At 47.6% G+C, this 17,220-nt stretch overlaps 1 protein-coding gene across 4 annotated transcripts in view; it reads right to left on the reverse strand.

The window, feature by feature from the left end:
- The window catches only part of GRAMD1B (GRAM domain containing 1B), a 184,639-nt gene extending 183,632 nt beyond the window's left edge, over positions 1-1,007 (reverse strand). For 2 of the 4 annotated variants that reach the window (XM_070473453.1, XM_070473452.1), the window contains exon 1: positions 554-1,007. In XM_070473453.1, the coding sequence (XP_070329554.1) occupies positions 554-927 (374 nt within the window). In that variant the 5' untranslated portion in view covers positions 928-1,007. The remainder of the gene's footprint in view (positions 1-553) is intronic. The other 2 variants (XM_020904939.2, XM_020904928.2) reach the window with 1 other exon arrangement.
- Positions 1,008-17,220: the final 16,213 nt, after the last annotated feature.

A 17,220-nucleotide genomic window follows, 5' to 3' on the forward strand; every position in this document is an offset into this window, starting at 1 on the left:
TGTGGTAGGAATCCTGACTCACTCAATGTGAATACACCTACTCAACACGTGAGGGGCCAGGAAAAACCACCTGGGGTGGCCAAAAATAAAATAATCAACATTAAAATGGAGCTTAGAAACTGAAGTCTGAGTGGAGGAACCACTTAATTTCTCTTGCCTTCTTACGATCTCCCTCAGTGAGACTGAGGGTACCTACCTCAAAGAGGTTCTGTGGGGATTAAATGTGAAGTGCGCATCCTACTGACCCGAGTTTGCTAAGGGTTCAGTAAACACTAGCTGCTATGGTTTTTACTACTCATGTTGCTGTGAGGATCCGATGGGTTGGAAGGCAGCGTGAAGCCCCGTGTACACGTGTACTGTAAAGTCACCGGGCCCCGCCTGGGCTAGGAAGATGGGTGACACGTGGGCAAGCCGTCCACTTGGGCGAAGGGCTCCTGCAATCCTCCACGAAGTTTCCCGGGTGCCCTGGGACCCCCCGCTTCCCCCCACCCCGGCGGCTCTGGGGAGGCCTGAGGAAGAAAGGGGAAGAAGGCGGGAACAGGACGGCACGTACCTGCTTTCGCTGCACTCCTTCCGCTCCCTCACCCGCAGCCACTTGCGCAGGAGGAAGCGTTTGCGGCGTGGGGAAGCGCTGGGCGTGGAGCAGTTGGACCACGGGGTGTCCTCGTCGCTGGAGGGCGTGATCTCGATGGATGGCAGCTGCAGGAACTCCTTGCCGGGCGCCAAGACGCAGGGCAGGTCCCCGCTCAGCCCGGCCTCCAGGCTTGGCTCCTGCACGTTCTTGGTGCGGCGCATCTTGAAGCGCCGGCGGCGAAGCGTGGGGGTCGACGAGCTGGACCAGACCGGGCTGCCCTCGGGCGCGCCCCGCGGCTCGGGCACCTGCAGGGCGGGCGGCTGCAGACTCTCCATCATGTTGGCCGCCGGCATGGGACCCGCTGCCTCCGCGCTGCCCCGGCGACTCGCCGCCCGCTGGCCAGGCTCCCCGGCCCTCGCCCGCGGCGCCTGGCCTCTCACGTTAGGAAACGCTCGCCGCTCGAGCCGCGAGCGGAGCCAGCTCGTCCCCCGGAGCGCCGCGCGGGAGAAGGGGGCGCGGGGGCTGGCGGCGCGGCCGCCCGGATTCGAACTCGGCTGCCCGCCGCCGCCCGGCCGCCCTCTCCGGGGCTCCCCTCGCGCGCCCGCTTGTTTTCCTTCGGCGGCGCTCCCTCGCCGGCTGGCGGCCGTGCCCGAGCGGGACTCGGCGGCCCGCGCCCCCGGGGGAGGCTCGGCAAACTCTCAGGGGTTTGCGTTCGGCGGACTAGGCTGGGGAGCCGGCTTGGCGCTGCAGGGAGGCAGAGAGCGGGAGGAAAGGGCAGAGGGAGGAGGAAGACGGGGAGGGAGAGAGAGGAAGCAGATGCTGGATAAAAACAAAAGAGGAGGAGCAGGGGGCGAGGAGCGGGCAAGGGGGCGGGGGTCACGTCAGTCCAGAAGGGGCGTGCACGGGCGGCGACAGCTAGTGTAACTGTACCCGGGATCCCTGGGGAGGGACTCTACCTTCAAGTCCCGGCTGCTCCAATCAGCCTAATGAAACAGGATCACGGCCCAAACTTTCTCAAAGCGACGATTGGCCAGGCAGCTCTCATTAGTCTTAACTCCCTGCTTTTTCCAGGAGGGGGAGCGGGGCTGGGTGGTGGGGGCGGGGAGGAGAACCCGAGGAATTCAGTCCGGAATCGCCAGGGCCACCCAAGGATACAGAGTTGAGGCGGGGAAACTAGGGGACTCTTCGGGCCGGATCTCCTCTTCTAAGAAAGGTGCATTCTTTGAATCACTTGGGGTGCAGGTGGGGGCACAGGAAGCCCGGACACAGTCAGAGGAGGGTCAGTAAGGTTCCTAGAGGCTGCTTCCAAAATGGCAAGCTGAGAAGAGAGGACAGCTCTGTGGAAGAAGCTGAGGACAGCAGACATGACATATGAAGGAAGGACAGACAACAGGACCTGAGAGACACCAGGCACAATGGGACCAGTCAGGAAAAGGGGGGTGGTCTCTACATCTTGCGTGACCCCCCATATCAGAGACCCATCCCATGCACAGAATAAAATTAGAGGAAGGTGAGCGCGAAGCAAAGGGTGTCCCAGGGAATTGAGGGTACTCCCTTCACATTTCTGGGGGTTGGGTCAATTCTGCTTCCACTTGCATGGACTGGGTCACAAAACATCTATATGTCCCCAGGTCACGGAGCCTAGAAAGTCTGGGTCAGTCCTGTAGTTCCCAAGCTATACGGAACCCCTCACTCTCCAGACCCAGGTTCTACCCTAAGAGACTGGCCCTAGAACTGATCCACCTTACTGAGGAGTCCTCTGTCAAGATTGAATCTAAAAAGCCCAGCTCCTCTAGCAAAGAAGTTAACACCCACCCTCCTTCTCAGCCCAGCCCATTTGCCTCTCCAGTAAGTCTTACATGTAAGAACCAAAGTAGAGATGTGTGTATGTGTGTGCTCAGTTACTTAGTCATGTCTGACTCTGTGTGATCCCACTGACTGTAGCCCACTAGGCTCCTCTGTCCATGGGACTTTCCAGGCAAGAATACTGGAGTGGGTTGCCATTTCCTCCTCCAAGGGATCTTCCCAACCCAGGGACCGAACCCATGTCTCCTGCGTTTCCTGCACTGGCAGGTGGATCCTTTACCACTGAGCCACTGGGAAAGCCCCAAGTAGAGATAGGAGCTTTCGGACAGGCCAGGAGTAACACAAATAATGCACCTTGAAGTCCAAGATGCGGGTCACCTTGTCCTCTCTGCCCTTTCAATGAGTCCAGGAGGGAACCGATGCCTTATTTCTGTGCCAGGATGAAGGTCACAAGAGCATGTCACAAATGTCCTAAAGCTGAGGTGAAACCACATTCCTAAAGACCACCAGAGCTCACTGCAAGAAAACACATCCCTTCAGTTTGTGTGACAGCTGGCCCTGGGTCCACCATGCCCTGCAGTGACATCTGGGGAGGGGTCATGGCTCAAGGCATCCTGACATTGCACAACCTCCCCAAGGCCAGGAATCTGGGGGAAGTACATTTTGCTCGGGGCGAGAGAGACCATAGCCAAAAAAACTAGAGCCAATCGTTCAATCGCTAAGTTGTGTCCAGCTCTTTGCGACCCCGTGGACTGCAGCATGCCAGGTTTCTCTGTCCACTGTCTCCCGGAGTTGGCTCAAGTTCATGTTCATTCAGTTGACGATGCCATCCAACCATCTCATCCTCTGTTGTTCCCTTCTCCTCCTGCCTTCAACCTTTCCCAGCATCAGGGTCTTTTCCAATTCCTGGCCAGAGCCAGACCACCCATAAACGTCTCCCTGGAAGAGTAGCCTGTCTTGTTTCTGACTCTTTTCCACATCCGATCACTGGCTCTCTCAAGGGGGCTCAGTATCACTCTATTTTCACTCCTGGATGTGCCACGGAAAGGAGAAACCCCTTGCCATCAGGTGTCAGGCTGGGCAAGCAGCCGGACACTGCATCCGGCTCTGGGAATGCCAAGGAGGCCGGGCTGTCACTCCACTCTTCAGGCTCCGGAACTAAGCCACGGAGTTGCTCACTGCCTTGGATTTCCTCCAAGGAGCAGCGCTCTGCTGGAGATCTGATAACTTCTCGGTTCAAGGAAGCTCCTTGTTGAGGGGCTGTTGAAGTCAGAGAGCAGGGACTCGGGTGTTCAGGGGGCAACAGGAAGGTGAGTCACTGCCATTCACCAGGAAGCCACAAAACAAGACAGCAGGGTCCACAGACAGGTGCCCAAAGAGCCCATGGGTACTTGGGGGAAAGGGAGATTCGCCAAGAAGGGCAGCCTCCTTTGACGTTGACCTGAGCCCTCTGAATTTAAATGTACACCTTTTAAAAGGAAGAAAACTCAGCAGTTTCCTCTTCCCACACACCTCAGCCACTTTTCCACCCACGAGAGATTCTGGATCTAAAATCTAAACTCCTGTGAGATTTAATTTAAGCCTTGTGCCCAGCAGTCCCTGAGAATGATCACTTACGTCTCTTCTGGCCTGAGGGAAAACCTCCTTCACACTCAATATGCGAGGGTTCCACATGGCCGGAAAGCAGATACGTGAAGCCCTCAACCACTGCGCTGGCTCACCTCCTCCTGCACTCTTAGCTTCAAGAAAAGAAAGCACTCATCACCCAATAAAGCCCTATTTTTTTAGGTCCAGTAGTTAAGCCTTCGCCTTCTAATGCATTCGATCCCTGGTGGGGGAGCTAGGATCTCACGTGCCTTGCGGGCAAAACTACCGAAACATACAACAGAAGCAATATTGTAACGAAGTCAATAAAGACCTTAAAAATGGTCCACATCTAAAAAATAAAAATTAAAAAAAACCTTTTCTCAAAACACATCCACCAGAAACTAACACAATACTGTAAATCAACTCTACCTGCTAAGTCGCTTCAGTCATGTCCGACTCTGTGCGACCCTATGGACGGTAATCCTCCAAGCTCCTCTGTCCATGGGATGCTCCAGGCAAGAATACTGGAGTGGGTTGCCATGCCCTCCTCCAGGGGATCTTCCCGGCCCAGAGATGGAACCCATGTCTCTTACGTCTCCTGCACTGGCAGGTGGGTTCTTTACCACTATCGCCACCTAGGAAAGCCCTAAAATCAAAGCTCCTTCAATTAAAAAAAATTTTTTTTTTTTAAACTCATTCCTCATTCCACCACCCTCAGCTGTTTACTTGTCCCTATCAAGTAAGATGATAAATGGGATATTGGTTTGAAAATGAAATGCCCTCCAGCTACCAGTCATCATTACAGTGAAAACTCTATGCACATTGAGGGAAGAATTAAGTTTGTCCTTCTTTGGATTCTGTCCAGTGTCCTGTGTGTTCTGTTTGTAGAGTAACCTTTCCACTTTCATAAAGAGCTTTCATACATAATATTTTATCTTCCAGTGACCCTAGCAGATGTTATTACCTTCATTTTGTAATTTATTGAAGTGAGACACAGAAAGAGATCCAAGGTTGCAGATAAAAACACAATAACCGATCCATGACAAAGCCCGAACTTGAGCCAGGGTCATCTGAAGCTAGTTAGAGGCCACCCAAATCTCATCAAATGCATCAGCTCTGGACATCAGGTCCCTTGGAAGCAACATAATTTTACCAGCTCCGATCTGAGTTGGATATATCACTAAACGACATGAAGACATTCAGTTTCAACCGTTATTTTACAAGTGAGGAAATGGAAATACAAAGTTTCGAAAAACAATTTCTCAGAGGAGCTGGTGTCAGGGGGTCAGAACTAAAGAGCTTCAGTCACTGCATTTTTCTCCAAGTATCCCCTACCCACCCCACCCCACCCCTCCCCTCATCACTTCTCTCCCATATTTGGCTCTCAGCTGGCTCAGAGGTGCCCTCACCTCTGGCCCTTCAGGCAGGTGGTGCCAGAACACCCAGGCTTCCCTTCCCCCAGCTCACAGCCAGGCCTCTGACTTTAATGAAAGGAGCTCGTATTACCAAGCAACTGTTGTTTATTCTCAACTGTTCAGGCTCCCTTTTCCTGCAGACATAAGACACCCAACACCTGTCTTATTACTTTGGGAGACCCACAAACTCCAGAGTCCATTATTGAGAAGGAAACTTCCAGGAGGGAACTTAACTGAAACATAGCAGCTATGAAGCTAGATTCCTCCGGGATGCACATCCAGGTGAGTGGGGAATGGAAGGAGCAGGCCCCCACAGACCCACATCCCTCCAGCCCCAAGGATGCCAAAGGCAGCAACTCCCAAGGGCACGTACAGGTGTGTCCCCTCCAACACGGCTGCCACAAGACAGTCAGTCCCCGCCCTCAAGGAGAGGACACAGAATCTCTCTCCCGCACGGCATCAGAGCAGCCAGACCCGAGGGCTCCCATGGAGTGGAGAAAGAAGCAGGAAGTGGGCATTCACGAAGAGGAACTTGCTGCCATCAGAGAAACTGGAAATTCTGATAGAACTGTGGATGAGGCTGTGAGAGCAGGGTAATGAACTGTCTTCAAATACAAAATGAAGCACGGCTGGGTGGGACACGGAAACTCTCCCTCTGTTACCGAGCAAGCAAAAATGAGCTTGGGACTTTCCCTGTGGCTCCAGTGGCTAAGACCCTGTGCTCCCATGGCAGAGGCCCAGGTTCAGTCCCTGGTCAGGGAACTAGATCCCACACGCCACAACTAAGAGTTCACATGCCACAACTAAAGATCAGACATGCTGAAACTAAGAAATCACATAAATAAACAAAGGAGACTACGAGTTTGTGCAGCACTCAGGGTGGGAGATTCAGGTTAGATGATAAACATTTCCTGAGAAAGGAAGGCCAGGTAAGGGCTGGAGTGGATGATCAAAGATGGTAACAGGGCAGCTTTCTCTGCATGCCTCCAAAGGTAACTGGAACCTGATTAGAGGCAGAGGCAAGAAAGAATTTTCTGGTAAAGGCCCAACCATCGTGGATCTGTGGAGCCCAGATTCTCTCTCTTTTTAATAAAAGCAATTCACTTATGCCTAAAACAAAGTCCATCTGAACTGATATATTTCTGACTCCAGGCATTCTGATTACCAGATACTAAACACCTCTCTGAAACTCACAGAAAGCTTTTGTATCTTGCACCGTGAAACAGAAATACAGGGACCAATGACCAGGGTGGTGAGGGACAAGGAGCTGGCAGTAGGACTGGGGAGACAGGTGGAACTGGAGATGCTAAGTGACAAGCTGGCCCCTGGTGGCTTGAGCCTGCTCCTTCCTCTAATCCCTGCCTCATCACCCCATGCACCAGCTCCCTACTGAAGCCATCGGTGCGGTTTCCACGTTCAATCTATGTAGTTAGAGGGGGTTGGAGGATGCTGGCTAAACACAACCTAAATAAAACCATGGTAGACCAGCCTCACCTCTGGCTTCTCCTTCTGAAGAAAAGAAAGAGCTTCAGGACTTTCCCCAAGTTTCAGTTCCCAAGGACTGTGCACTGGCAAGGCCTCTCAGCCTGGGAAATGCACAAGGTTGACGGCGTGCTTCCGCCAGCCTCCGTGGGGGTCAGGGTGAGCAATGACGTCACCCCAGGAGGACTGTCACCAGATAAGCCTCCCTGGTTTAACTGCTCATCGAAAGACTTAGGAGTCAAACCAGACTCTTTTGCACAACACTTGGCTGACCCTGTTTTTTCAGACAGGCATCATCACTTGTCCTCTGCATCTTCCAAGGACATCGGGGCTGGAAAAGACTTCCTGTGGTCACTCCACCCATCCATTCCAGAGGAAGCAGCTGGCCTGCTTTGGGTGGTCTGCTGCTTTCCTCAGAAGGGTCCTCAAATACTGTGGGCCCTATAAGCTAGTGACTGCGTGCACAAGCTCACATGGCTGCTCTCTGCTCTTCTAAGCCCTTCCCCCACTTACCAGCTATTAGATTGGGGGTGAGTTATTTAATTTCTCTGTGTCTCTGTTTCCTATCTAAAAAAAAAAAAAAAAATCAAGATAATTAACAATGTCTCCCTCCTACAGCTGTGGTGAGCCTCTGAACAGCCTAGGGCACTTAGAATAGTGCTTGGCACATAGTAAGCAGGCTATAAATGTTGGCCTTTTTGTACCTAATTAAGTCTCTGTTATAAGACCTGTATTAGGAAACATGACTACTCTTGTTGACTTTCCATTCAGTTTAATTCTAAGAGTGCTTGTTAAGCTAGAGAACCACATGAGGTTCCCTGGTAAGCCCTGGGGAGACAGCAAGACAAGGAGGACAAAGTGTGTGCATTGGAGCATACAGCCTAGCAAGGCAGAATTAATGAAGTGCAAAATATAAGTGCAAACAGGTGTGAGCAGAAAATCAATTTTAACGAGAGGGAAAAAGGTGGTCTAGGCAGGCTCCATGGAGGCATTAGTACTTAAGACTTAAAGTATGAATTTCACTAGAAAAGATGAATGGAGCACGCTGGAATAAAGGAACTGTTTGAGTAAGGGAACTGAAAAGAAGAAAAAGAAAACCCATGGAGAGTTTTGGAAAATAGAAGTCAGGGCTGATGGAAGGGCACATAGAGGAGTTAAGGCAGGACAAACAAGAGGGTCAGATTGGTGAGTATTTAAAGTTTAGTGCTATTCTTTATTTTTTTAATATTTATGTATTTATTTGGCTGTGTCAGGTCTTAGCTGTGGTGTTCAGGTTCTCCAGCTGTGGAGTGGGGGCTTAGGTGCCCTATGGCATGCGGGATCTTAGTTCCCCGACCAGAGATGGAATCCATGTCCCCTGCATTGCAAGGCAGATTCTCAACCATTGGGCCACCAGGGAAGTCCCTAGTTGTATTCTTTAAACAAAGGGATGCTATTCAGGTTTTGCTGGGGGTTTTTTTGGGGGGTGTGTGACATTATGGATCTGTGTTTGAGGAACATCAGTTCTGGTGACAGTGTGAAATACATACCGGAGAAGCCAAAGATGAGACACACAGAGGCCAATTCAGAGACTGTCATTCAATCAGTCTGTATTTTTGGAGTATCGACTACATGTATGCATGGCAAATACTGTAGGTAAGAGATGGAGAAAATCTGAAACAGGCTGGGAGAAAAATGTGGAATGAGAGGAGATGGGCAAGGAAAAGAAGAGTTCTACAAAGATTTATTCAGAGACGTAGACAGGAAGAAAACCAAGAATGCGGGATGAATCAGAAGTCAAGAAAGGGAAGGAGCCAGAGTTTGCTGAACGACTACTACAAGCCTGGCACCAGGCTAAGTGCTTCACACACAAAACCCCATTCGACCCTCCCAACCACCCCCAGAAACAGACATCAGAAGCTCCATGGTAGGAGGAGGAGAGATTTGAAAAGGTGCCTGACTTGCCCAAGTTCATACAGGGAACAAATGGAAGAGGAGCACAAATTTCAACCAGGGTCTCTGTGCTTTAAAACTCATGCTTTTTCAATTACACCACATTTCAGAAAGGTAAGTGATGCCAGATGCCGTCATGAAATCAGGCAGGAGGAAGACGGAGAGAATCCCATTAGATTTTGTAATGGGTCATGGGTGTTCTCTGTGGGAAGGGAACAGTGGTGGTGAGAGCAGGAGATGAAACGTGACTGCTACAGGTGGTAGAGTGTGGAGTGAGGCAATACACAGAGGCTGCAAAAAGAGACCACGAGTCCCAGAAACCAGGCAGTGAAAGGAGTGTCTTTCATTCCCATTCATTTTTAAATAGTTATTGAGCATTTTCTATGTGTTCAAGTCTCTTCTAAGGATCTGGAATTAGACTGGGAAAAATTGTGTGTGTGTGTGTGTGTGTGTGTGTGTGTGTGCTATTGTTGGTAGATGTTATGTTTCAGAGGAACAAAATGTGACTGTATGATTATGCCATTTAAAATGGAGTTCTAAAAAAAAAAATAATAATAATAAAATGGAGTTCTGCCTATATCTAAGAAACTGAAGCTTGGGGGTGTACCTGGTAATCTAACAAATCAATCAAAAAGTATTTAATGTGCCCAGATTCTAAGTATACCATAATACTGGGTACTGTGAAACGGTTCTGAAAAGTTTCTGTAACACTATTCATTTATTCCTCAAAATAATTCTTAAATGTTTATCAAAGATGACCCTGGCTTCAAATCTTGAGGTGGCGGTACGGGGAGAGCAGAAAACCAATCTAATAACTACAGTTGAGTACGAAAACCTACTTTGATAGAGCCATGTATCAAATGCAGTGTGAGCCCAGAGGAGAGGGAGCTTGATCCAGAAAGAACTTCATGAAGGAGACAGTATCTACCCAAAGTAGAAGGTTAGCAGAGGAGTTTTCTAGCTACACCGGGGCAGGGGCAGGGGCGGGGACATGCTTCCAGGCAGAAGGACCACCTACACAAAGGCAGAGGTTTAAAAGGGAGCAGGATACATTCTTGGAATCACACAAAGAACAGTCTGGATCATAATGTTAAGTGATGGATGAGAGCAAGAGATTACATCTACTATAAATCTTCCTTCTTGCCCATTTAAACACAGATTAATTGAGCACGCTATGTTCTAAGTGCTGGGAAACGGGGTAGGGGAATTTGGGTACTCACATAACCAAATCTGTGCCCTGGAGGAGTTTATGTCCTGGTGATTACAAAATTCCAGAATGAGGGAACAGAGATTTCAAAGATCTGACCCAACCATCACTTTACCCCCACTGTTCACTCTGTTTTAGAGATGAGAGAAGGAGGCACAGGGAGGTTACAGACAATTAATAAAGTTGTGCAGCAGGCAGGGGAAGTTTCACAGGTGAGAAAGGGCTTTGCGTGCAAAGGCCAAGACAAAGACTTGGAGGCTGAACTCACTCAAAGAGAAGGGCCCCAAAGGTCTAGGAAACAATCCGGTTCAAGCACTAAAGCAACCACTAAGGCTTTTATTTCCAACGGGAACTCGGCATTTTCACCTCCATTACATCAGAAAATTAGCCCCCTTTTACAGACAACGCTGGATCCCATGGACAGAGGAGCCTGATGGGTCACAGTCCATCCAGCTGCAAACCAGTCAGACGTGACTTAGCGACTAAACAAAAACCATACACCCAGATCCAGAGCAGTAGAGATGTTAGAGCAGCTCATGTGTGCTCCATTGCTCGGTCATGTCTGACCCTTTGTGACCCCATGGGCTGTAGCCCACCAGGCTCCTCTCTGTCCATGGGATTCTCCAGGCAAGATACTGGAGTGGGTTGCCATTTCCTTCTCCAACGGATCTTCCTGACCCAGGGATGGAACCTGCGTCTCCTGCATTGGCAGGTGGGTTCTTTCCCATTGAGCTACTTGGGAAGCCCAGATATTAGAGCAGTGGGCTCCAAATCACTTCCAGCGTTGAGCAGAACCATGGTAACTTCTCATGCTGGGGTATGATGCTGAAACTGTAAAAACTGCCCAGTTTGTTCTGATGGGACATAATGGCATGTTTTCCAAGCATGATGGAGACACTAGCCTTTACATACCACTTTAAACAAAAAATTGAATTATTTTGTTGTGACACAGGAAGGCTTTTCAGCCATGGCTCCTCTAATCCAAGTACATAGAGACAGCCATTCCCATTGCAGCCCAAGTCATTTATGCTTTTGCAAGGAGGGAGCAAGTGTTAACAATTCATTCCTGTAAAATTCTGCATTTAGTGGGAGCTGTTACCTTGAAATGAAAGTCAGTCTTTCCAGTATTCCCACTTTTCATGAATGGCCCACCAGCCTGGACCCTGACTGTACTCTGCCCCCAACTGCCCCCCCCGGTGGCAATTCCGTTGCTCACAGTCCCCCCACTCCCATTCTAGGGGCTGAGATGCTGGACCACTGCCCTTCCGATTCACCTCAATTCAGTGACTGCACAGTATTTTAAACACCCTGAAACTGGAACTGGGGAATTGGTTATGCTGGGTAATTTCTGAAGTCTCTCACAGTCTATGAACTGAAAAGGTTTATTTCACCTTAAGCAATCCTGATATAGGAAAACACAGATTTTTTTTTTTATTTTGAAAACACAGATTTTAAAAACATGAGTTGGGGCAATTCCCAACTAGTTGGGGCAACTAGTTGGACTAGTTAGGTTAGGACTCCAGACTCTCACTTCCCAGGGGTCAGGTTCAATCCCTGGTTGGAAAACTAACATCCCTTATACACCGCATGGCACAGTCAAAAAAAAAAATATATATATATATATACACACACACACACATATATACACACACACATACATATATACATACATATATATATTTATGAATTGGAATGATAATCATTAACAAAATCATTTGTTTTACCAAAAGAATTCATTAAAATAGACTGTTTCCTTACGAGTAAGAACATTCTTATCCTTAAGTTAAGTGACTCGAATAAGGCACATTCAACAAGGAACCCTCCTGCTGAATGTCAGATGTCCACATGAACATAAAACATCACTGAAGGTTGAGTGACTTCATTTCTTTATATTTCTAGGAAAAGAAAGAGCTTCATTTCTCATAACCTCAACCACTCCCATGATGTAAGTTAGTACTCTGAGAAGACATATTAATTCTGTCTGACAGTTGTAAAGTTTTATGAGCAATAGACCTTCCTTAGGCAATAGAATTACAAGCCCGCAAGAAGCATCAGATACTTAGTCCAATCTCATTAACTATCTGGCCCATTCTTCCTCTGCCCTGTCCCACGCAGGGTCACAGATGAGAAACTAAGGCATTGGTAAGATCAACCCTGGACCAAGGTCATGTAACTGAAATGGAAACTGCTTTCTGTAAGTCAAATATCTTTCGGTAAAATTCTACCTTAATTGCTTTCAGTGTTATTCTCGAGGTCATATTTTGAACTCAAAGAATAATTAAAATACAAATGGTACTAAGGAGTCCAAACACTCATTCTGCTTTTGTCCACACACATTCTGTGTGCATCTAATTCTCTCATAAGCCCAAAGAGAGCAAGAAGTTAAACACAAATACCTCACTAAAACTGATCCCAACACATGAATGATCAGATTTGCACAAAAGATATAACAATGTTTATTTACTTTTGGAAAAGCCTTTATGCTTTACACAAATAGAATCCCTTTATGTGGGAAATTCCCCTCATGCATTTTAAATATTATTTGATGTATATACAACTTGGCAACAACACTACTACTTAATAAAAGTTTGTGTGTAAATAATCAACGTACACGCTCATATCCTTTCATTTCAAAGCAAATATATGATAACAATGGCTTGAACCATATGAAAAATCTGTTTTGGCTGAGTGTAGATTAGAAATGTTCCAATGTCCTAAAAATTTGAAGATTGATCTAAAACTTCTTGAGCCAGGCACTCTGTTTTCTCAATTAAGCCTCACAAAAATCCTGAGGTTGTGCCGATTTTCCCATTTTAGAGGTGTGGAAAACAAAGCCCAGAGAAATTAACTTTTAGGTATTACGCTAAGATTCAAACCCAAGTAGTTTGAATCCCAAACCTGTGTTTTCCCCACTCCTCTATATTACTCTATTTCAACTTCTTGTAAAAAAATATACTTTCAGCCACTATTCAGACTGTTTCTCTCTGCCATTTTTTGTGATGGCTTTCATTTGATTTGCAATCTGGTAAATAAATTGACATCTGGGGTTGAAATTCTGCAAACTGAGACACAATTGCTTTCCTAACTCGGGCAGCTTCTATTTGTTCCCTATCTAAAACACACCACAAAGCTAATGCCAATTTCCCTGGGCCTTCCTACTGAATTCTAAATATTTTAAAAAGAAACTCTATCCCCAGTATTTAGCAGAACCCGCTTTGCTAGAAGTGCTTGCAAGAAATACTTTTCTTTGGCATGTTCAGGCCACCTAGGCAGACTCTTATTTGCAGCGAACGATGTCCTAATTCCTAACTGGTACCCAAGTGTCTCTAACGCCCCTTACCTGTTACAAAGTTCACCTGTAGATCTCAGGTGGGTCAGCAGGGCTGTTCAGGTGCCTGGAGGCGTCCATCACTGAGACCTGTCTACCCAACACTCTAACTGGGACCTGCGCACAACAGCTCCAGGCTCCAAGTTAGTTTGCTTAAAATGAGGCTGGCTACCGCCTACTGAAATGGTAGCTTAGCAAACACTAAAGGCTTTTAAAAGTAAGTTCTCTGTGATCTTCATGTTCTAACTTAGCTTCCAAAGGTAAATCTAACTTGTTTTCAGGACTTTGGAAGGTAATGGTTTCAATCTTGTCAGCCAGGGCAAAGTCTAGGTTCTTGAAGGCTGGCTCACATGATCTCGTTCTGTGCAATTTCACCCCTGCATCCTTGGACCTTGGAACCAAGACAGTAGGTTTCATCCCCACTAAAATAAAATCTCCCCAGCTTAACCAAAGAACAAACAGTCCGCACTCATGGTCCCACTGTCCTACAGGAAGGGTCCCACCAGGATACTGAAAACCTAGTTTCCTTCCCTGCCTCTTTCTCATTCTCCCCTTTCCTTTCTTCCCTCTCTGTCCTTCTTTCTCTTTCTATGTCTCTCTTTTGCATGTGCGCGCACACACATACACACGAGCAATTCTCCCCACTTCCTTAAGTAACCAGACACTGCGCAACCAAAAACAAACGGTGAGTTTCCCATCAGGGGAGGTAAGCAAGCAGAGACTGACCATGTTCTTGCACCAAGGCTGAGACCAGATGAGACTGGAGGGCACTTCCAGGTCGAAGGCTGATAGTCTCCCAGAGGTTCTGAGGTTCTGGAAAAAGCCCATACATGTTCTTCTAATTGTTCTTTTATGACTTCTCCTTTTCTTTTCTGAGAATGTCCTCCACACTCATTTAAATCAATCCTTACTTGTATATGGGCTTCCCGTGTGGCTCAGCTGGTAAAGAATCTGCTCGCAATGCGGGAGACCTGGGTTCGATCCCTGGGTTGGGAAGACCCCCTGGAGAAGGGAAAGGCTACCCACTCCAGTATTCTGGCCTGGAGAATTCCATGGACTGTATAGTCCAGGGAGTCGCAAAGAGTCAGACACGACTGAACGATCTTCACTTCACTTACTTGTGTGTATATATATATATATATATATATATATATATATTAAAAAAACCCTTGGTGCACTTTACCCATACTGTTTTGCAACACCTCTTTTTCCACGCTGTGTCATAATTACTGGCATGCATGTTCCATATCTCACATCCCCTCAGACCTCAGACTGTATCATCATCAAGGCAAGATTTCTGCCCCGTCCATTTCTGTCATCCTGTTACGAAGCTCACTGCTCCACATGGTGTATCTGCTCAGCGAATATCCGAGAGTGAAGACATGGTGGGTGGGGCAGTGGTGGGGGTGTAGGGGGAGTGGTCTGAAGAGGCACCCAGTTAGCTTCCCTCACATGCTCTCTGGGGATTGCCTGCCCTTCTAGAGAAACGGAGGCTGAAGAACACGGTCCGTTGCAGCCCTGCAGTGTCCCTCGGGACCTCTGACCATGATCATTCCTTCCCTGAGATCATCACTACACTCAGCCTGCATCACATAAGAGAGCTCAGAAGTCACCTGGGAAGATAACACTCTCCACCCAGAACATTCATTCCTGACCAACTAAAAGCTCAGGTTTCTTAGGCAAGGGTGTTTGGACTGTGGATCTCTGGAGAGCCATTAAAGGAAGGAACCAGAATGCGTTTGGAAACAGCTGCTTACCTATCCGCTCTTAAGAAAACACCCTGAAGTGGAGTTTAATCAGCTCTTCCTCAGTTACTAGTGAGGGCCTCAGTTTAACCATTCCTACAAGAAAGGAATTCATCCTACTCGCTTCCAAAGATCTGCATCAGGCCAGCTTCCCCAGGTGGGAAGCCCAGGCCCTCCTGAGCTCTGGGGCTGCCCTGCGCTCCAGAAAATAACCATCCTCTGCCATGGTTTCCTGGCCAAAGGATGTCTGCCCATCTTGATTATAAGGCCAATGTTAAGTCACAATTTAATTCCCCTTAAATGACTTCCCCTTAAATGACTACTCATTCCATTTGTGTTGCAAATCGGAAAAAATACTTAGAAGAAACCAACCCCCACATTTTATAGCTAAGGAACTTGGTTCAAGAAGTGCCTCTCTCTGTTGGCTGCCTTTGATAGCCTGTTTATTGTGGTATAAAAACGAACTTAACCTATTAATTACTGAGCAGGTGAGTCCAGAAACACAGTAACACGTATTTTGTAAAATACATCAACTTTATTTTAAGAACAGTTTTAGATTTACAGAAGTTATCACATGCTTGTAAATGCTAAACTACTTCATCCTTCCTGTTACTGTTTTACTAACAGTGCTCTCTACAGCACATTGTCAAAATAGCTTGTTTTCCATTTTATGGGCACAAAGTGCCTTATACGGGTAAGGGTTTGGCCGAGGTTCCAGGAACAATGTGCCTGTTTTCTGAGGGAGAAATGCTACAAAGAGCAATTTATGTACACAGGTTGTATGCTGAAGGTGGGGAGGGAATTTTATTTAATTGTATCAATCTAAACACAATCACAGTAAGGCTAGCTAATATTTACTGCACACTTACTGTAAATCAGGCATGATCTCAAATCACTCCAATGAGGAAATTGTTATCCCCATTTTCAAATAAGAAAAGAAAGAGGCTTGGAAAGGTCGTGTAAGAGACACACGGGGACTTCCCTTGTGGCTCGGTGGTTAAGAATCTGCCCGTCAATGCAGGGGATGTGGATTTCATCCCTGGGCCAGGAAGACCCCACATGCTTTGGAGCAACTAAGCCAGAGAGCCCAAACTACTGAAAGCCACGCACCCACGCTCTGCCACAAGAGAAGCCACCTTGATGAGAAGCCTGCATGTCGCAACTAGAGAGTAGTCCCTATTCGCTGGCAACTAGAGAAAGCCCTCCTGCAGTGAGGAGCTAGAGCAGTCAAAAATGAAAAAAGAAGAAAAGACACCCAGCTAATCAGCAGCTGGACTAGGTTCAAACTGCCAGACTGAAACCAAACACGACTGTGTGGGACTCCTGGGTATAGAAGCCTTTCCATGTCCCTCCTTTCTTGTTCGTAGGAAACAGAATCCAACTTCCATGACCTTCCCTGAGTTCTAAAGGGCAGATTCAACAGTTGCTAATCAGGGAAAGTGGGGGTGATGCAGAGACAAGGGAGGAGACCATCTGAGGCCAGTTAAAGGAGTGCAGGCCCTGCACACACCCCGATTCTTTTTTTTTTCTTTAGTGCCTAAGTGACACTGATTTTTTTTTTTAATTTACTGGGGTATAGTTGCTTCACAACACTGTGCTCATTTCTGCAGTATAGCAAAGTGAATCAGCCAGCCATATGTATACACATAATCCCTCCCTTCTGGACCTCCCTTCCTGGACCTAGATCACCACCGAGCCCTGAGTAGAGTTTCTCAAGCTACAGAGCAGGTCTGCACTAGTTCTCTCTTTCATGCATAGCAGTGTATATGGGTCAATCCCAATCTCCCAATTCATCCCTCCCTGCCTTTCCCTGCCTGATGTCCATACATATGTTCTCTACTCTGTGTTTTCTCTATTTCTATTCACACTTTATTAGCAACTCCACCCTTGAACCATTGCTATAAAACTCCTCACCGAATCAATCCCAGGGTTGGGATGCACAGTTTCTGAGGGGCAGGAGCCCACTGTATCCCCCTGTGCCTGACAAAGCAATAAGTCTATTCTTTCCTACTTCACCCAAAACACTGTTTCAGAGATTTGATTCACTACCGGTGCACAAAGGCCAAGTTTTTGGCATCAGGATCTGATGTCAGAGTTTGTGCTCTCCCGTGGTTAGCTCCATCTCTCCTCTGTTGTGGAATGAT

This window comes from Odocoileus virginianus, chromosome 10, assembly GCF_023699985.2.
Source record: "Odocoileus virginianus isolate 20LAN1187 ecotype Illinois chromosome 10, Ovbor_1.2, whole genome shotgun sequence".
In the NCBI taxonomy this organism is placed as follows: Eukaryota; Metazoa; Chordata; class Mammalia; order Artiodactyla; family Cervidae; genus Odocoileus; species Odocoileus virginianus.